Source organism: Lepus europaeus, chromosome 6, assembly GCF_033115175.1.
Source record: "Lepus europaeus isolate LE1 chromosome 6, mLepTim1.pri, whole genome shotgun sequence".
NCBI classification, from domain to species: Eukaryota; Metazoa; Chordata; class Mammalia; order Lagomorpha; family Leporidae; genus Lepus; species Lepus europaeus.
The window spans coordinates 11,480,515-11,502,422 of record NC_084832.1 but is presented as its reverse complement, the minus strand read 5'-3'; the positions used below and the strand labels follow the sequence as shown (position 1 = coordinate 11,502,422).

General features: G+C 41.7%; 1 protein-coding gene across 2 annotated transcripts in view; it reads right to left on the bottom strand.

Moving 5' to 3' along the window:
• The window catches only part of NALCN (sodium leak channel, non-selective), a 375,909-nt gene that overhangs the window by 307,862 nt on the left and 46,139 nt on the right, over positions 1–21,908 (bottom strand). For both annotated transcript variants that reach the window (XM_062193965.1, XM_062193966.1), the window contains exon 7: positions 2,472–2,626. In XM_062193965.1, coding sequence (XP_062049949.1) covers positions 2,472–2,626 — 155 coding nt within the window. The remainder of the gene's footprint in view (positions 1–2,471; positions 2,627–21,908) is intronic.

Sequence of the window (21,908 nt, the reverse complement as noted above, 5' to 3'; positions counted from 1 at the left end):
ATTCTATATCACAGTAAAGGAAAAAATTAGCCAACTTGAATAAAAGGCAGCATTTTGAATTTAGACACAATGGTTCCATTTTAAATGTCCAGGGTGTGATTTTCAAAAGCTTGGAGATGGTTTAGTGGAAGGGCAGCCTACCCCTTGAATACAGGCCGGTCTCCATAGCCTATCTGATAGGATGGCTGTAACTTCTTCCCATGGAGCCTCTACGCATCATTTTCCACATCACACTTGTGATTTTCTGCTCACAACTGAAAGCTACTGTCATAATCTAAGAGGCTTCTGTACTTTTGAGACATAGGGAAGGACCAACTGCAAATTCAGATAAAGTTTAAGAGTACAACAAATTGAAAAGCTTCATTCAGTTGGCTTCTGAAGTTTTATGAAACAGGAAAGAATATCATTGTTCAAAGAGATGGAAGAACATCATCTAACAAATTCTGGAGACGCGGTAAGAGGGCATGCTGAAATACAGGAACACAAATGTTAAGGGAAGGGCATTTAGCCTAGTGTTCAAGACACTGGTTAAGATTCCCATGTCCCAGATTGGCATTATCTGGTTTCAATGTCCAGCTCAGGCTTCTGACTCAACTTCTTGCTGGCAGACCCTGGAGGCAGTGGTGGTGACTCAGGTAACTGAGTTCCCATCACCCATGTGGGAGACCTGGATTGAGTACAACTCAGATCCCTTGAGTTTGGCCATGTGTGCTTTTGGGAGTGAGCCAGTAGATGGGACCTCCCTCTTTCTCCTCTGTCTCTCTGCCTCTCAAATACATTTTAAAAGCTTAAAAGAAAGTTTAAGATATTATTTGAAAAATGAACTTAAAGGTTATCATACATTTGTGGTTCTCAGTCCAAGTTCAGTGCAATATTCTGTTCAAAAGCAGCTGTTCCTTTGTTGTTTAATTAACAAATCAGGGAAGCATAAGAGTACCTCAACAAGTTTTTGGGAAAATAGAATTGAGATAAATTTATTTTGATGCAAAAATTTTTGAGATCCACCTATACAAGGCACCTTCAAAATGTTCATGGAAAATGTGTATTAAGGAAAATTTCAAAATAAACTTTTAGAGGTATCCTCACACCATGCTGGAGCTGCTATGGGCTGAAAGGCAACGTGGGAACAGGATTCAGCATCCACTTTTTCTGATTCTGGAAGGTCAACTGGCTGGGGTCACAGGGGTTACCATCTATGGATGGGAAGGGCTGATGCTCTTGTCTGGCTATGGAATCCCCCATTGTACAGTTGCCCACTGAGATGTGACACCACATCAACACCAGGACATCATTTGGCTGCCAAAAACAACACAACTACCATCCTATTACACATCTCAGTCTTTGAAAAGATATCCACAACTCTCTTAAATGCCTTGGACCTTGAAACTTTAAACAAAATTTGATTTTTAAAAAATGATTCTAGTCACAATTCTCAATGCATAAAATATTTGTTTAGAAGTCCATGTCATTTTGCCTTAGCAATTAAATATGTGCAACTTGTATGGAATATAATAAGTGCAATGATATCAATTAAATGGCAGATGCTGAGTTCTCTGGTTATGTGTGTAATGGCACCTTTCAGGACTTAACAGCACAAGTCAAGGAGAAACGTACACATTTAAGCACAGTTGTGCCAAGAAAAATGTACGGTTAAGTTCATATCTCTAGTACATCACTGATGTACACTCACTAATTATTCCACTAGCTACCTTTTGTTCCAGGAGCACTTTTTAGATCTCATATGCTGGGGCCGGCGCTGTGGCGGAGTGGGTTAAAGCCCTGGCCTAAAGCGCTGGCATCCCATATGGGTGCCGGTTTTAGTCCCAGCTGCTCCTTTTCCAATCCAGCTCTCTGCTATGGCCTGGGAAAGCAGTAGAAGATGGTCCAGGTCCTTGGGCCCCTGCACCCACATGATGTGGGAGACCCGGGGGAAGAACCTGGCTCCTGGCTTTGGATCGGCACAACTCTGGCCATTGCGGCCATCTGGGGAGTGAACCAGCATATGAAAGACCTCTCTCTCTCTTTCTCTACCTCTCTCTGTAACTCTGCCTTTCAAATAAATTAAATAAATCTTAAAATAAGATCTCATACGCATCCATTCTCACTGTTACAGATTTTAAGACTTACCTCACTTTACATGTAAAGTTACATGTGGAAAGAAACCAAGTCTTGTCTTGGGTCAACCCTGACTGTGTTAAACAAATATTTTCAAACGCCATAGTTACGAATCAAAATAGTGTGAAATGAGAGATCTTTAACTCCATACAGACATTGTTGAATCATACACAGTCCGTACGTTACAGACCATAGGGTAGAATATATTATAATAAAGGCATATATTTAAAATTTGTTTGTGTTTCTTTTATACCATAGTAAGTGATAACATGAAATCTCAATCATACACTCATTCTCCCCATTTCATAAACATCATAAAATAAAAATTGAAAATGTATTTTACCAGTAAGACAGACCTATCTCATTAAAGCCACTGTAGCCCAGCTCTTGCCTGCTAAGTCCCAGATCTTCAAGGTCCATGCATTTAAATCCTGGTGGGCACTGGTAGCCTTCTTCTAGCTCAGGCGAGCAGTGTGTATCTGGGATAGCTAAACTATTCCAGGTTACATTCCTGTGAACAACACACGAAAGTGTTAGACAATTTCAACAAGTGTAAACGTTGATTAAAACGAATGACGTAATACTTTTCATTAATAACTGTCATGTATGAACACCAATTGAAGACTCCTGATTTGTGAATGGTATTTGAAACATTAATGACATAGTAAGCATTGTCAAATGATACCCGATTCACTCTACCCTAGCACTTCCTGAGAATATTATTATCACTATTGTTTTTGTCATCAAACCCATATCTAGAGAAGTGAAGGAAGGGATTTTTAAAGTATTTTCAAAGAATTAACTTGTCCACAGATTCCTTGTTATACACAACATCCTGTCCCAACACAGGCATGATTTTTTATTCTCTGTTTCTAAGCAACATTAAGAGATGTTTGTCATTTTCTGAATAAGTACCATAGGTTTCATAAATGACACTTAGTCTTCCGTGTTGACAGTTTAGAAAGAAAACCAAAGAGAAACTGGAGGGACTGAATTTAGAACAGAGATGATAAAGTAACTGAGTAATAGCTTCTGAACTCTTAAGTTCTCTTAGGGGACGGTGACGTACTTGCTTGTCATCTTTGTTAAGGACAGGCTGGGGATAAGGTAAGTGTAGAAAGTTTTAGAAAAGACATGGCTTTCTTGTGACAAGTGCAGGTAATCACCAGATTGGTGACTGCAGACTCTCGTTCTGAGCCAACCTGAAAAGTGGGCCCCCATCACTGCCATGTAGGGTAGCTGATATGCACAGAGTGGAGCCCAGAGTGCAGGCTGGATGATTTCACAAGCCTTCCAGGCCAACGGCTTTGTCCTAGTCATTTGCCACTGCACCTGTGACAGAGAACAGCCAGCACACAGCCGTGATTCCTTCAGCCAATGGCCACACTGGGGCAGACGTGGTGGGGGACTTTTTCTTTGGCATTCAGTTACTGCTTCCTTCCTCTAAATAATATGGAACTTCTGTGTAACCTCTTAGCTGTTCTAGGTTACCACATACACAGTTTACACTGCGCCCCCTTCCCACTCCTGGCTCCCCATGTACTATGCCTGGTGATCTCTCATTAGTTCTGTTTCAATCATAAACAATGCTCAAGACTCACACACAATTCAGATGCTCTATGCTTATTCCTACTGGGTTCTTCTCTTTACTAGCTGCAAAAGAGCTGCTAAAAAGTGTCTACAATGTTTAGGAAATAAGTAATTAAACCATTGATTCCTCTAATCATATTTTAAGGTGATCCTCTGGACCCAACATGTAAAACACAATGAAAAAGACCCAGTTATGGAAATCATCACTTGGGCAGGTCAGAGAGATGACTTTAGGCAGATATTACTTACAAGGGTACTTTAAACATTCACATTTAAAGATTAGTTTATTTTGGTGCAAAATTTTTTTCCAATCATATATTCAAGGGGGTCTTCCAAAATTCAGGAAAAATGTGTATTATGAAAAACTCTATATAGATTTCAAAAGTTTTCACATCAAAATAAACTCATCTTTTAGTTTTATCTTTCCACAAACTTTCTCCTAATTTCACATTCTCACACATACATTAGATGGTCCATCTTCACTTGGGTCTAATTGTCTCAATGATTCAGAAATGGTATCTGCAACCAGAGAGCAGAATGAGGGGGAAAGAGAGTGGGCACTGTTTCAGAGCAAGGCTTCCTGGGTTTGGGCACAGCTTAGCCACATACTGGTCCTGTGACTTGAATGAAGTTCTAAGCCTCTCTAAGCTCAGTTTCTTCATTTGTAAGAACAGTAATCACAATTAAAAGTGAAGCTTTTTTGGTGGTTATATAAAATAAACCAAGTGCTGCACATAACATCAATAAATGGTTATTATGAATGATTATTAATCATTGCAATAATAGAATTTAGCATAAATCCCAGTATATACAAATGCAAGAATAACTAATTGTGAAGAGAAGAAATTTTGGCAAGTAATGCTGGAAGCATTTTGTTCACAGAACGGTGCAGCTGAGATATATTTTATAGTTCACCTATTTCTTTTCTTTTCTTTTTTTTTTTTTGACAGGCAGAGTGGACAGTGAGAGAGACAGAGAGAAAGGTCTTCCTTTTGCTGTTGGTTCACCCTCAAATGGCCGCTGCGGCCGGCCCATCGCGCTGATCCGAAGCCAGGAGCCAGGTGCTTCTCCTGGTCTCCCATGGGGTGCAGGGCTCAAGCACCTGGGCCATCCTCCACTGCACTCCTGGACCACAGAAGAGAGCTGGCGTAGAAGAGGGGCAACTGGGACAGAATCCGGCACCCTGACCGGGACTAGAACCCAGTGTGCCTGCGCAGCAAGGCGGAGGATTAGCCTATTGAGCCGCGGCACTGGCCCACCTATTTCTTTATACTTGAAGACGACGAGCCAAAGTTTAGAGAAGGCAAAGTTTACTCATTTGTCAAAATTAACATTTTTTCTCATTTCAAATAGTTTAAGTCTAACACGAGAAACAATGTCTGAGAAAACACTCTAAGAGCCAGTTCCCAAAATGTCAATGTTTCAGGTATTTGGTAAGGAAACTGGCCTCTGCAGGCAGTCTGCCTTGCATAACCTCTGGTTCAATGACTTACTACATGTGCAGCTTAACCTAGCCATTTGCAAGACAGAGTGAAAGTGCCTACATCATAGGGCAGGACTGAAAATGTCCTAAAGGTACTTGCAAAGGGTAGTCTGTACACAGTAAGTGGTACTAGTCTTCCATTGTTATTTATCAATGGTTTGAAATCCATACATTGTATCCATGAAAGTTTAGCTCCGATGTGTGCTGCCTCAGGTTCTTCACTTCCAAAATGTCTAGAGCTATTACAACCAATTTCTGGGGTATTGTAATAACTAAATGAGCTAATGTACGCAATTCAGAATGACACCAGGAATGTTATTCACTCAATAGTTATTAACTTTTATATGAGAGTATGTTTTCCTTTTGTTATTCCATTTGTTTCTCTTTCATATTAGCTTTGCATCTCATTTTTACAAAAAGATTTATGTATGCATTTGTGTACGTATTTGAAAAGTAGAGTGAGAGTGAGTGGAGAGAGAGAGAGAGAAAGAGAGATCTTTTATCTGCTGGTTCACTTTCCAAATGACTGCAATAGCCAGGGCTTGGCCAGGTTAAAGCCAGGAGCCAGGAGCTCCATCCAGGTTTCCTATGGAGGTGGCAAGAACTTAACTACTTGGCACATGCTCATTAGTGACCTATTTATTAGGTGATAACTGTTCTAAGCCACAAGGAGATTACCATTTTCTTAAAGTTTGAAATGAGCATCAAGAGTTTCAGAATACACACTCATGTATCTGCTATTTACCTTGGTTTCATTTTCTCATTTTCAGAAGAAACTTCCAGATTTTATTTTGATTTGTTAATGACAATTATCTCCTCATTCATTTTCCCTTAGATCCTCTGGATAGAACAAGAGGATCTCAGGAATTAGGCGGAGTAGAATTCTTGCTCCACCAGGCAAATCCTAGGTGCTGACAAAGACTCTCTCAGTCAAAATAAATACGCACTTGTGCTTACATGGGCTGTAAATCCTGCATTTCTCATCCCCAGATGAGAAAAGTACCCACTTGTACCTCGTCTAATTTAATTTGTCAGCCCACTTACATAAGCTGCAAACCACTGAATGACTCTGGCTTATTTCCATGTGCTGCACCCACCTGGAAGATGCCTTATCTTCTGTGTCTCTTGGCATGGTTGTTTCTATGGGGGGCAGAATAATGGCCCCTAAAGATGTCTACATCTGCTCTCTGGAACTTGTGAATATATTATGTTACACGGAAAAAGGAACTAAAGTTACAGACATGATTAAGGCAAAAGTCTGAGTTTGGGAGATGACCCTGGATTATCTAAGTGGGCTCCACGTAATCACATGAGTCCTTAAACGTGGAGAACCTCGACTGATTGTGGTGAGAAAGAGACGTGACCGCAGGAGCAAGATCCAGAAAGATGCAATTATGCTGACTTTGAAGATGCCAGTTTGGTCCACATTTCTCAGGTCATCTTGCTTTTCCATTTTCTCCCTCTGTGACTGATCTTTATTGTTGAGTCACTCTGAGTTCAATCTCTGGCCGCCTTCTCATTTTTCACAATCTCTCTCTCTGTAAAGTATCATCCACTTTCATAACTTCACTTCTCTCTCATCCCAGACTTCTCTTTTGGAGTCCAAGAGCTACACGTTCACTGCCTGTGAAGTTTCTCCTGCTGGCTACACCACAGGAACAGCCAACTCTGTATGCTCCATAGTGAACGTTTCATTTCAGAACAAATAGCACCATCATTCAAATGGCTGAGAAATCTTGAAGTTGGGCAATCACCCTTGATACTACTTCTCCGTTAGTCATCATAAGAAGCCATCATTTTCCCCTAATAATACACCAAAGTATCTTTTGATCTAATGCCACTCTCTCCATCAGCCAGCCTCCTGAAGACCCTGCAGCGCACCCTTAGCGCTTCCATCCACTTAGCACAAAGTCTAGAGAGAGAGACTTGCATAACCACTGTCCTACTTTCACAGTGGCAGAGCTGAACAAGATCTACAAGATCCTGAAGATGTGGCTCCTCCCTCAGTGTAAGAATCCCTTTGTGCATCTTCCTCTAGGTGCTCCCCACTGTCTGACCTTGTTGGTCTTTTTCCTCATCCCGGTTTGCTCCCATCTACTTCAGAATCTTCTCCACTGCTTGGAAATCTTTTCTCAATTCACCACAATTTTAGTCCTTAGGCCCTACCCTGAGTGTCCCTTTCTCAGGAAAGTCACTACAGACCCCTCAGTCTGGGTTAGATGTCCTTGGTTTAACTTCTTCTATTTATTTTTTTTTGACAGGCAGAGTGGACAGTGAGAGAGAGAGACAGAGAGAAAGGTCTTCCTTTTGCCGTTGGTTCACCTTCCAATGGCCGCACTGCGCTGATCCGATGGCAGGAGCCAGGTGCTTCTCCTGGTCTCCCATGGGGTTCAGGGCCCAAGCACTTGGGCCATCCTCCACTGCACTCCCTGGCCACAGCAGAGAGCTGGCGTGGAAGAGGGGCAACCAGGACAGAATCCGGCACCCCAACCGGGACTAGAACCTGGTGTGCCGGCACCGCAAGGCAGAGGATTAGCCTAGTGAGCCTTGGTTTAACTTCTCAAAGTACCTCACTTGCGTTTCTGGCACATGGAACAAGTGCAATTCATGTTTGCATGGCCGTACGTTCATCTGATGATCCCAAAATTGACTTCTCTCTCAGGCAGCCTCCAGTTCTGTGTCTGCTTGGCTAACATTTTATACCAACTTTGCTTGCTACACTATGGTACACAGTTATTTGGTCAAACATCAGTCCATATGCTGCTGTTAATGCATTTTTAGTTACAATTAACATCTAAATCAACAGACGTTGAGTAGAGCATATGGCCCTCCATGATCATCAGCTCCTTCATCAGCCGAAGACCCTGAGAGAAAAAAACTGAGGTTCCTCAGAGAGGAAGAAGTCCTGCCCCCAGATTGCCTTTGAACTTATGCCCATGACATCAATGCTTGTCAGTATTTCTAGCATGTCATAAAAAGTTTGGAATTTCAAGCCCCAGAGCCATGTCAGTAAGTTACTTAAATATATTTTCTTCCTTCCTTCCTTCCTTCCTTCCTTACTTCCTTCTTCCTTCCTTCCTTCCTTCCTCTTTCTCTTTCTCTTTCTCTTTCTCTTTCTCTTTTTCTCTTTCTTTCTCTTTCTCTTTCCTTCTATCTATCTCATTTCTTTTAATTAGTTCAATAGAAGGTATATGTGTGTGTGTGTTGTGTGTATGAGGTGTCTTCAAGAAGATCATGAAAAATGTGTATTATGAAAAAATTTTGTATATATGTCATGAGATTTTTTGTATCAAAATAAACACATACTAACTTGGTCTAACATGTCTGAACAGAATCTAGTCTGCAGCACTACGAAGGATATCAGTTTGAAAATAGCCCTCATCAGAGTAACATAAACTGCTACAACTGAAGGAAGAACAAACATCAAATTGATGGTGAAGCTTGGTTGGAAGAATGATGAAATTATTGGCACCTTATAAAAGATTATGGCAACAATGCTCTAAAGAAATCCGCAGTTTACAAATGGATATCATAGGGGCCAGCACTGTGGCATACTGGGTAAAGCCTCTGCCTGCAGTGCCAGCATCCCATATGGGTGTCAGTTTGAGACCCGACAGATCCACTTCTGATCCGGCTCTCTGCTGTGGCCTGGGAAGGCAGTGGAGGATGACCCAAGCCCTTGGGCTCCTGCACTCATGTGGGAGACCCAGAGGAAGCTCCTGGCTCCTGGCTTTGGATTGGCACAGCTCTGACCTTTGCAGCCAACTTGGAGGTGAGCCAGCAGATGGAAGACCCCCCTCTCTCTTTCTGCCTCTCTCTCCCTATCTGCCTCTCCTCTCTCTCTGTGTAACTGTGACTTTCAAGTAAAATAAATACATCTTTAAAAAATGGATAATATATTAAAAGGGGAAGAAACAAGGTTGAAGATGAAGCCTACAATCTCAGACCATCAACATCAGTTTCTAAGGAGAAAACTAATGTGTTAATGCCCTAATTGAAGAGAAACAACAGTTAGTCACAGAAAGAACAGCCAACACCCTAGCCATCTCAACCGGCTTGACTTACATAATTCTGACTGAAAAATTAAAGTGGAGGCAATTTTGTCTTCAATAGGTATCAAAGTGCTGTGCTCAGATCAGCTGAAGACAACAGGGGAGATTTCATTGGAAATTTTTCAGAATTACAATCAAGATTTCAAATGCTTTTTCAGAGAATTGGAACAACGGATGAACTATGGCTTAATTAGGAGGATCCTGAAGACAAAGCACAGTGAAAGCCAATGGCTGTCAAGAGGTGGACGTGATCCAGTCAAAGCAAAAGCAGACCGGCCAAGAGGAAAGGTCATGGCAGCGGGGCTTTGGTGCTGTTCAAGGCATTTTTCCTTGTTGCCTTTTTGGAAGACAAAGAATGTTAACATCTGCATATTAGGAGAGTGTTTTGAGAAAGCCATCCAAGGCCTCAGCAGAAAATTGCTCCGTCTCCACCTGAAAGTCCTCCTCCACCACATTAACGTCCCTGCTCGTCCCCTACATCAAACCAGGGCTATTGTGTAAAAGCTCCAATGAGAAATCATCAGACATCCAACTTATTCTGATTGGATTTTTTTTCTCACTTCTTTTTCTTCATATTAAAAAATATTTCAAGGACAACCATTGTTCTTAACAATGTAAAAACAACTACACGAATATGTTAGATTCTAAATACCTTCAGTTCTTTAGGAATGAGCTAAGTGGCTATTTAACCACTTACAAATGGAGCTTAAGTTGAGAAATAAAGTTTATACTTCTTGTTTTTACTTCTTAATTCCATTTTCATAAACTTTTAAAAATTGTATTTAGTTTCGTTTTATCCAAAAACAGAGAGACAGAGACCAAGACAGACACAGAGAGATTTTCCATTCTCCAAATTCCTATAACAGTGGGGTTGGGCCAAGTGAAAACCAGGAACCTGGAACTCAGTCTGGGTTTCCCACATGAGAGGCAGGGACCCAGCGTCCAGTACCTGACCAGCACCTGCTGTCTCCTATGTTGGACATCAGCAGGAAGCTGGAATCAGAAAGAGAGCTGGGAGGCGAACCCAGTACTCTAACATGGGATGTGGGTACCCCACGCAGTATCTTATGTGCTGCATCAACAGCCACCTTCCATGACCTTCTGGAAGGCCCCTTCTGTACAGTTTGTGTGAGGTTCTCCAGAGAATCAGAACAAGTTAAGTGGGCGATGTGTATGTGTGTGAATCTTCGGAGTTAAATCTGTTTCTCTGGATAGTCCTTACTTACTCATAGTACAGCTAAGTGGTTATAAGCCTATCTTTGCACCATCATTTAAACCTTATTTATTTGTAAAGTAACAACAGAAAAAAACTCTTAAATAGATGGATCTTATTACTGGTATGCATTTTTAGGGTGATCAAGAACTGGTATGAATATTTTAAACTTTTGGCCTTTGCAGTTTCATGTTTCAAAATGAGTACCAGGATTCCTTGGGGCAATTGTTTTTCAATAGGCTTTAACTATCTTCCATTTTTTTAATTAGCAAAATATCTTATCAACAAATAATACTTTGTAGGAGTTTGAGACTTAAGAAAATGTATTCTGGGGGCCAGCGCCATGGCAGGTATAGCTGCTGCTTGCAGTGCTGGCATCCCATATGGACACCGTGTCTGGTCCCGGCTACTCCAATTCTGATCCACTTCTGATCCAGCTTTCTGCTACGGCCTGAGAAAGCAGTAGAAGATGGCCCAAGTCCCTGGGTCCCTGTACCCACGTGGGAGACCCAGAAGAAGCTCCTGGCTCTTGGCTTTGGATTGATCAGACACCAGCCATTATAGCCATTTGGGGGAGTGAACCAGCGGATGGAAACCCTCTTTCTCTCTCTCTTTCTCTAACTCTTTCAAGTAAAATAAATGAATCTTAAAATAAAAGTGCTCTGATCTTGTTGCTAAAATTCTTTATGATAACAACCCCATAATATCTCTTGACTTTGTAGTATTTTTTAAGTTAATGGTTAATTGTAATGGCACAGGGTATTGAATTGTATATTGGAACACAAGATAATCATCTCTGCTCACTGATCAGACAACTTAATTTCCTTGGCCAATTCACTCTGAACATTGGAGCCTCAGTTTCCTCAAACATAAAAAAGAAACCTTCCAGTTATTTAAAAGATAGTTCAAACGACGTGTCATGGCAATGCCACGGCTGAGGAAGAACTTCTAAAATCAATCCCATTCACAATAGCTACAAAAACAATCAAATACCTTGGAATAAACTTAACCAAGGACGTTAAAGATCTCTACGATGAAAACTACAAAACCTTACAGAAAGAAATAGAAGAGGATACCAAAAAATGGAGAAATCTTCCATGCTCATGGATTGGAAGAATCAATATCATCAAAATGTCTATTCTCCCAAAAGCAATTTATACATTCAATGCAATACCCATCAAGATCCCGAAGACCTTCTTCTCAGATCTAGAAAAAATGATGCTGAAATTCATATGGAGACACAGAAGACCTTGAATAGCCAAAGCAATCCTGTACAACAAAAACAAAGCCGGAGGCATCACAATACCTGATTTTAGGACATACTACAGGGCAGTTGTTATCAAAACAGCATGGTACTGGTACAGAAACAGATGGATAGACCAATGGAACAGAATAGAAACACCAGAAATCAATCCAAACATCTACAGCCAACTTATATTTGACCAAAGATCCAAAACTAATCCCTGGAATAAGGACAGTCTATTCAATAAATGGTGCTGGGAAAATTGGATTTCCACGTGCAGAAGCTTGAAGCAAGACCCATACCTATCACCTAACACAAAAATTCACTCAACATGGATTAAAGACTTAAATCTACGACCCGAAACCATCAGATTATTAGAGAGCATTGGAGAAACCCTGCAAGATATAGGCACAGGCAAAGACTTCCTGGAAAATACTCCAACAGCACAGGCAGTCAAAACCAAAATTAACATTTGGGATTGCATCAAATTGAGAAGTTTCTGTACTTCAAAAGAAACAGTCAGGAAAGTGAAGAGGCAACCAACAGAATGGGAAAAAATATTCGCAAACTATACTACAGATAAAGGATTGATAACCAGAATCTACAAAGAAATCAAGAAACTCCACAACAACAAAACAAACAACCCACTTAAGAGATGGGCCAAGGACCTCAATAGACATTTTTCAAAAGAGGAAATCCAAATGGCCAACAGACACATGAAAAAATGTTCAAGATCACTAGCAATCAGGGAAATGCAAATCAAAACCACAATGAGGTTCCATCTCACCCCGGTGAGAATGACTCACATTCAGAAATCTACCAACAATAGATGCTGGAGAGGATGTGGGGAAAAAGGGACACTAACCCACTGTTGGTGGGAATGCAAACTGGTTAAGCCACTATGGAAGTCTGTCTGGAGATTCCTCAGAAACCTGAACATAACCCTACCATACAACCCAGCCATCCCACTCCTTGGGATTTACCCAAAGGAAATTAATTTAGCAAATAAAAAAGCCATCTGCACATTAATGTTTATTGCAGCTCAATTCACAATAGCTAAGACGTGGAACCAACCCAAATGCCCATCAACAGTAGACTGGATAAAGAAATTATGGGACATGTACTCCATAGAATACTATACAGCAGTAAGAAACAACGAAACCCAGTCATTTGCAACAAGATGGAGCAATCTGGAAAACATCATGCTGAGTGAATTAAGCCAGTCCCAAAGAGAAAAATATCATTTGTTTTCCCTGATCGGTGTCAACTGAGCGCCAAAGGGGAAACCTGTTGAAGTGAAATGGACACTATAAGCAACAATGAACTGATCAGCTCCTGTCCTGACTTTAGATGTACAATGTAATACTTTATCCTTTTTAGTATTTGTTGTTGTTGTTGTTCTAGTACTATTGGTTGAACTCAATAATTAACACACAATTATTCTTAGGTGTTTAAATTTTAACTGAAAAGTGATCCCTGTTAAATCTAAGAGTGGAAAAAGAGAGGGAGGAGATGAACAATTTGGAACATGCTCAATCGGACTGGCCGCAAATGGTGGAGTTAGAAATGTGCCAGGGGATTCCAACACAATCCCATCAAGGTGGCATGTACCAATGCCATTGCACTAGTCCAAGTGATCAATTTCAGCCCACAATTGATAGCTCTGATAGGTCTAAGAGTCAAAGAGATCACACAAACAAGACAAGTATCTGCTAATACTAACTGATAGAATCAAAAAGGGAGAGAAAGATCCAACATGGGAAGTGGGATACAGAGCAGACTCATAGAATGGCAGATGTCCTAAACAACACTCTGGCCTCAGAATCAGCCCTCAAGGCATTTGGATCTGGCGGAAGAGCCCATGAGAGTATAGCAGGCATGGAAAGCCAAGATATCATGGAAAAAAAAAAAAAAGACCTAAATGAATGATCTCTGTGAGTGAGATCCCAGTGGAAAGAACGGGGCCATCAAAGAAGAAGGAGGTACCCTTCTCCGAAGGGAGGAGAGAACTTCCACTTTGACTATGACCCTATCGGAATAAGATCAAAGTCAGCGAACTCTAAAGGCTTCCATAGCCCTGGCAACTCATGACTAGAGCCTAGGGAGATTACTGACGCCATGAACAGGAGTGTCAAATTGTTAAATCAGCAACAGGAGTCACTGTGTACTTACACCCCATGTGGGTTCTGTCCCTAATGTGTCGTCTAAAGCCAAGTGATGCTATAACTAGTACTGAAACAGTATTTTTATACTTTGCATTTCTGTGTGGGCACAAACTGATGAGGTCTTTACTAATTACATACTGAAGTCATCTTCTGTATATAAAGAGAATTGGAAATGAAAAAAAAAAAAACAACCTGGTGTTAAAATGGAAATGGCATAGAAAATTAATTAATTTAAAAAAAATTATGTAGGATCTCTGTCTTTAATGTGCTGTACATTGCTATTTAATGCTATAATTAGTAATCCAATGGTAGTTTTTTCACTTTATGTTGCTATATGGGCAAAATGTTGAAATCTTTACCTATTATATCCTAAACTGATCTTCTGTATACAAAGAGAATTGAAAATGAATCTTTACATGAATGGAAGGGGAAAGGGAGCGGGAAAGGGGAGGGTTGTGGGCGGGAGGGAAGTTATGGGAGGGGGGAAGCCATTGTAACCCATAAGCTATACTTTGCAAATTTATATTCATTAAATAAAAGTTTAATAAAATAAATAAATAAAAAGATAGTTCAAAGAAAGATCTCATCACGCTTCCATAAAATAAAGAAATGGAGCAAAACCATGTGTCTCATAATTCAACGTATACCTCATGAGGTGCAGTTTTTGTCTGTTTGCTAGACTCACCAATGCCAAATGCAATAGCTCAAGCCTTTTCACTCAAATTCTCTTTGCCACTCACCACGTCATCTTTTTCTGATGGTATCAAACTACTGAATGGAGTTTGTAATTACTGTTGTGAAAGAGCATAATTACGATTATGATTATTTAGCCTCTTTTTGGAAGCTGCTTTTCCCGTGTTCTTAGTGGGACCACTTTATTTCATGTGTATGTCTGGTCTTTCACTCAAATAGTTATTTCTATAGGCCTACTCTATACCACACAACACTCTGGGAATGGAGATGGCTAAGAAGGTATTTCTTATCTATTTATTTATTTATTGAACATGTAGAGTTACAGATAGTGAGAGAGAGAGAGACAGAGAGAAAGGTCTTCCATCTGATGGCCGCAATGGCCAGAGCTGTGCAGATCCGAAGTCAGGAGCCAGGTGCCTCTTCCTGTCTCCCATGCGGGTGCAGGGGCCCAAGCACTTGGGCCATCCTCCACTGCCTTCCCGGGCCACAGCAGAGAGCTGGAGTGGAAGAGGAGCAACCGGGACTAGAACCCAGTGCCCATATGGGAAGCCAGCTCCGCAGGCGGAAGATTAACCTAGTGCGCCACGGCTCCGGCCCCTAAGAAGGTATTTCTAACCCATGGGCTTCACTGCTCAGCATGAGAGAGAGAATTGGAAAGCAGTGTCCACAGGAAAGCAAGACACATGCTTTCAGAGCTGTCTACATGGTCACGGTGTTACTGATGCACAAAGTGGAAACACGACATGTAACTCTGGGTGGTGGATGGTGAGTACTGGGAAAACCACTGGTCTTGCTTGGAGTGACCGTTATTAAACCATCAACAAGCAGGCGTTCTAACGATGGGATACACAGTGTTGCAAAGCCTGTGTGTAAATATGGGAGGGTCCCACCAGTAGGATCAGCTGTTCGGTGTCTTCTTCCTTGGGAGTTGTCAACAAGAAAGTGTAACCATATCAAACAATTTTTGAACCTTGCTCTCAAAGATTTACGAACTGAAGATAAAGACAAGGATAAGTGCTTTCCCTAAACTGACACTGTGTACTGGTGTACTGTAAGATGACTAGCAGGCCACAAGCTATCCCTAGTTTATAAGAAAGGTGAAAAAGGTAACAAACAAACAAACAACAATAAAAAAAAAAATCAAAACCAAAGAAGTTATTACTAAATGTACTTAGATTTTCACAAACTGTCCCTATGATAGGAATTTGTACATAACAATAGCAGTTTCATTTACATTGATTTGTTCCTTGAAAAACTGAAGATAAGCAGAATAATGTTGAGTTCTTAATTAGCCAAATTTGATCCATTTATTGGAAAAGACATTCCGAGAGGCCAAGCTACCACATATTTCTGAAGTTGGCAATCTGTGAGCAATTGTTCATGATGCCAAAGCAAGTATGGAGCACAACAAATCCATATGCTACACCTACCCCTGCACAGCTCAAAGAGCATTTTCTTTATTGCATCAGTAGCATTTCCTTTCTGATTACATTGTATGTCCTAGGGAGACACTGTAAACAGAATAGCCAAATTCCAATTAAAGCCATTGGGCAGAAAACCTCCCTCCCTCTCTCAACACCCATTCCTGCCCCCATACACACAATCTTCTGAACAGTGCAAACGGCCTCTGCTACCTTAAGTGGTACCTGTCTTGTCAGTCGTGGCAGGCACGAAGATGAGGTTGGTTTTGTTGCTGAGAGCTGGCCCTAATTGAGAGGCTGCCCCTGTCACCGCAAGTGCCTCCTGAGAACCTGCTCTGGCTGCTTCAGGTTCATTTCAGAGAATCACCTGGCTCCACTTTCACCTCCATTTAGCCTCCTCGTGTCAGGATTAATTAAAACCGCCCAAGAGTTGGCCTGGCTGATGCTAATACTGGATGCTTCAGAGAACTAACCCCACCCTGGAAAGCAAAGACCTTATTTGCAGAGATAAATTATTTATTGATTTTTGGAAACTATTAATGGTTCTATCTAGACATTTGGTGGGGCTGCAAAACAAGATAAATTGTCTGTGGCAGGAATGACATTGACATCACACTTCTTATAAACAAGTGAAATCTGGCATGTTTTCTAGAGAATAATTTCTTTTTATTGTTAAACTGAGCATTCTAATATGGTTTTTCCACTCCTTCACCCATTCCTGAATGATTGAGTAGGCAAATCTGTAAAGAAACATAGATAAGGACAAAAATGATAAAATTCAAATTTTTTGAAATATTTTGACTATGAAATTTAATAGCAATGCATGATCTTTCTTTTTACAAATATTTGAAATCGTCATCTTGTTGTATTTGAGTAGTTTGGTTTTATTTTTAATTACGTATCTCCTCCAAGTTCACTCCTTTATGTCATGCACTCTTTGTCATTATGGATAAGAGTCCAGGTCCACAGGGACCAGGAGACGGCAGTAGATCGCAGGCAATGACAGGAGCATGCGTGCAGCACCAGGGGAGTAAGGTGTCAAGAATCAAAGGTGTGCTCAACAGCTCCAATCTGGAATCTGGGGCCGCCTGACACTCTCTCCCCTTTGTTAGTAAAATGGCGCAGTCTTACCTGTGGTGCCATCTATGCCCCACATGCCATCTTGGGCCCTGGCCCCCATTGCCACCTTGCATAGTAGGCTTTGGTCCAAAGCCCCATGGCCCAACCACCAGTGTCAGTTCCACCCTCACCCTAATGGGATTTGCTGCTCCTACTTTCCTGCCTCCCCAGGAAAGGTTTAACGGGACCTGTTCCTGAACATGTACCCTCTCTCTCTTAAGCTCTCCTCTTCTCTCTTACTCTCTCACCCTCTCCCATGCTTCCCTCCATCGGGCTTCCCCCACCCAACAGTAAAGCCTTCCCCTTACTCCGGTGTTTGGTGTGCTTTGTAGTGTCCTTACACTGGTGCCATGACTCAGCTCCAGGCTCCCCCATTGACCTTGCTCTCCCTCAGGGATCTCTGAGTTGCTTTGGGGTTCTGGATTTCTGTCAGTCACAAAACACACCCCCAGACCTCCTTCCACGCCACTGAATACTCTGTGATCTCCATCCATGCATGGGCTTTTCAAATACTGAGGTAAGACGCAGAACAGGTGGCCTGTACCACAGGTTGTGGATCCACTCTGCTTTGTCTGGAAGTCCTGGTACCAGGTACCACAACCTGCCCTGGGCTCTCGCCTTCCACGGGCCTTTTGCCTTCCACAGGCTCTATGCCTTCCCATGCGCTCTGTGCCTTCCAAGAGCTCTAGGCCTGGGGCTCCAGTGGCTGCGTGGGTGACGACCCCCACTCTTTATTCAAGTACCCTATGAGTCAGATGGCCATGATCTTGGGAACACCCAATATCCACCGGTCCACCTCGCTGGGTTGTCATGGGAGCTTCTTGGTCCTGTGTTCCGTCCAACCCTCCTCTCTGTTGTCTCCTACCTCAACAACCAGGCCACATTTGACCCTGACACTATTCAAGATCTTTATCGCTTCTATGAGCATTTGGGAAAGTGGAGAAATTTCCTGTGTCTAAGCTTTCTCCTATCTCAGCTCTAAACTTTCTCTGGCTAAAGTGCTCTTAACTTCTAAAGCTCTTCCGACCTTATCTCAGAACCAGGCCTTGTTCAAAGTCTACTCGCCATGCCTGATCAATGATCCTCTCTAACACCCTCCTCCCAGAGAAGCAAAGGCAAGTTTGGGAATGGGGCTGTCTCCAAGCCTTCACCCTCTGGCCTTAGTCTTCCAACTGGTCTTTGCCCCTCCCCCTCCTGTTCCAATTTTACCATAAGAATAGCAAAGGAGTGGTGATCCCATCTTTCTGAGCTCCCTGTTCACAACAAAACAAATTATCCCACCCTTTTGATGGCTCTTCTGTTTTATAATGAGCAAGCCAGACAGGATCTGGTCTTTTGATGGGTTACTGAATACCAAGCAGACCTGCCAGGTCTCCTCAATGCCTACATTCTCTGGTCCCATAAGTGAGCATTTCATAGCTATTTCATCATTAGCTCTGAATTAACAGCCAAAGTTAAAACTGCCTCTCTTCTCCTACACCTCCCTAAACCTCCCTTGTAACCTTAGCATCTCTCCCACCCTGCACCAAGAGGGCCATAAAGCCCTCTACCCAGCGGTGTTCACATTACCCTGAGAGATATCTCTCCCAACCTATGTGAAATAATGATCAAGACCACTGGCCCTTCAAACCGGCTGGAAATAAAAATATCTAAAATCCCTGGGATGAATAACTTTGAGAAGGTTGCCCTACAGTCTCCAGAGCACATGGACAAACTTGGTTTTGTTTTTGTTTGTTTGAGAATGACAGGTGGCTCTAATTTCCTCTGGTGTTCCTTAGACATCTCTAGGGAAAAAGCCTTAGTGGAAGAGGAAATTCAAATCTCCCCCAGGCAGAGACCTAAGCAGTCAGCTAGAAGCAAGCACATTTGTTTGAAGACTCAAGAGCTGTCCTCTAAAAAGCCATGAGATTTTGTGTTCTGCTCTGTAACATATCTTTGGAAGTTTAACACAAAATCACAGTTTTAAGTAATGCTTTTTTTAATAAATATAAGTTTCCAAAGTACAACTTTTTTCAGTAGCTTTTTCCCTATAACCTCCCTCCCACCCACAACCCTTCCATCCCACACTCCCTCTCCCACCCCATTCTTCATCAAGATTCATTATCAATTATCTTTATACACAGAAGATCAATTTAGTATATACTAAGTAAAGATTTCAACAGTTTGCACCCACACAGATACACAAAGTATAAAGTACTGTTTGAGTAGTAGCTTTACCATTAATTCGCTTAATACAACATATTAAGGACAGAGATCCTACATGGGGAGTAGGTACACAGTGACTCTCGTTGTTGATTTAACAATTGACACTCTTATTTATGACATCAGTAATCACCAGAGGCTTTTGTCATGAGTTGCCAAGGCTATGGAAGCCTTTTGAGTTCGCTGACTCTGGTCTTATTTAGACAAGACCATAGTCAAAGTGGAAGTTCTCTCCTCCCTTCAGAGAAAGGTACCTCGTTCTTTTTTTTTTTTTTTTTTTTTGACAGGCAGAGTGGACAGTGAGAGAGAGAGAGACCAAGAGAAGATATCTCCTTCTTTGATGGCCTGTTATTTCTGCTGGGATCTCACTCACAAAGATCTTTCATTTAGGTCATTTTTTTTTTTCCACAGTGTCTTGGCTTTCCATGCCTGAGAAACTCTCATGAGCTTTTTAGCTGGATCCAAATGCCTTAAGGGCTGATTCTGAGGCCAGAGTGCTGTTTAGGACATCTGCCATTCTATGAGTCTGCTGTGTATCCTGCTTCCCATGTTGGATTGTTCTCTCCTTTTTAATTCTATCAGTTAGTATTAGCAGACACTAGTCTTATTTATGTGATCTTTTTGACTCTTAGACCTATCAGTATGATCTATAAACTTAAACTGATCACTTTGACTATTAAGATGTCATTGGTACATGCCACCTTGATGGGATTGAATTGGAATCCCCTAGCACGTTTCTAGCTCTACCATTAGGGGTAAGTCCGTGTGAGCAAGTGCCAAACTGTACATCTCCTCCCTCTCTTATTCCCGCTATCACTTTTGAGTTAAATTTAAACACCTAAGAATAACTGTGTGTTAATTGAAGAGTTCAACCAATGGTATTAAGTAGAACAAAAAAATACTAAAAAGAATAAAATGCTAAGTTGTTCCTTGACAGTCAGGACAAGGGCTAATCGAGTCATTGTTTCTCATAGTATCCATTTCATTTCAATGGGTTTCCTGGTTTTCTAACCTAGCCCACTCTCAGAATCCCACACCTGTCAAGGAGGATGCAGCTTGGAATCAGCAGTTTTAAAAGTTGCCAGTTGATTTACCTCTACCAGAGATTTTACCCTGGGAATTAATTTTCAAAATTTACTGGTGGAGCTTCAATAGTTGTTGCATGATATTATGGTTTCTATAATGGGGAAAAGCAGGCTGGTGAGCTGCAATACCAAAATTATATTGGATATGATTTCCAGGAAGGCAACTATAGCAATGACTATTTATGAGGACCACAGTTGGTCAGGCTCTTCAATCCATACTCATGGGGCCAGTGTTGTGGCTCAGTGGGTAAGGCCTGTTGCTTGGGACCCTGGCATCCTATCTCAAAGTGCCAGTTCAAGTACTAGCTACGCCACGTGCAATCCTACAAAAGCACCTGAGAAAGCAACAGAAGATGGTCCCAGCACTTGGACCCCATCCATCCACCTGGAATACCTGATAGAGTTTGGGGATCCTGGCTTCAGCTTGGCCCAGCCCTGGCCATTGCAGTCGTTTAAGGAGTGAACCAGTAGACAGAAGAACTCTCTCTTTCTCTCTGTTTCTCCTTGCCTCCTTCCCTCCCTCCCTCTCTCCGTTGCTCAATCTCTCAAACAAATAAATAAATCTTCAAAAATCCACATCCACAAATGATGTTCATGAGTTCTAGTACATCATTTCCAAATTTAGTCTTCATGTCAACAATATTTTTTAATTTTTTTAAGATTTAATTATTTATTTGAAAGTCAGAGTTACACAGAGAAAAGGAGAGGCAGAGAGAGAGAGAGAGAGAGAGAGAGAGGTTTTCTATCTGTTGGTTCACTCCCCAACTGGCCACAATGGTCAGAGCTGCTCAATCCAAAGCCAGGAGCTTCTTCTGGGTCTTCTCACGTGGTTGCAGGGCCCAAGGACTTGAGTCATCTTCCACTGCTTTCCGAGGCCACAGAAGAGAGCTGATTGGAAGTGGAGCAGCCAGGTCTCAAACCGTTGCCCGTACAGGATCCCAGCACTGCAAGCAGTGGCTTTACTGGCTACTCCACAGCACCGGCCCACATGTCAACAATCTTAACTACTTACTCATGCACTTCATTTTGAACTTGTCTCCAAAATATGTGCTCTTTGTAATCAAAGGGAAACTAAATATTTTACCCAAACATTTTGGATATACATATGTGGAGGATCATCTCATTTATGGAAATAGTTACGACTGAAAGCTTAGAGATCTGTGGCAGGGAGAGCAGTGTTGAACTCTGCTTCTGGCTCTCCCAACCTCTTTCCTCTAGGCCATCTCTCTCATCTTACTGGGTTTCCCCTCCTTGGCTATAACACAGAGTAGATAATAGTACACAACTTAGCAGGTTGTTATGGAATGAAATAAGAAGATAAAATAACAATCATTGAAGAGAAGTTGCTGACCACAATCATAAATTAAGGCTTTGCAACCTGTAATACTACTTTATCTTCTAAGGTAATATAGTATATCTACTTAAGATAAAAAGAAATGATGTGGGGCCAGTGCTGTGGCCTCACGATGCTGGCATCCCTTACGGGTGCCACTTGTTCCGACTGCTCCACTTCTGATCCAGCTCCTT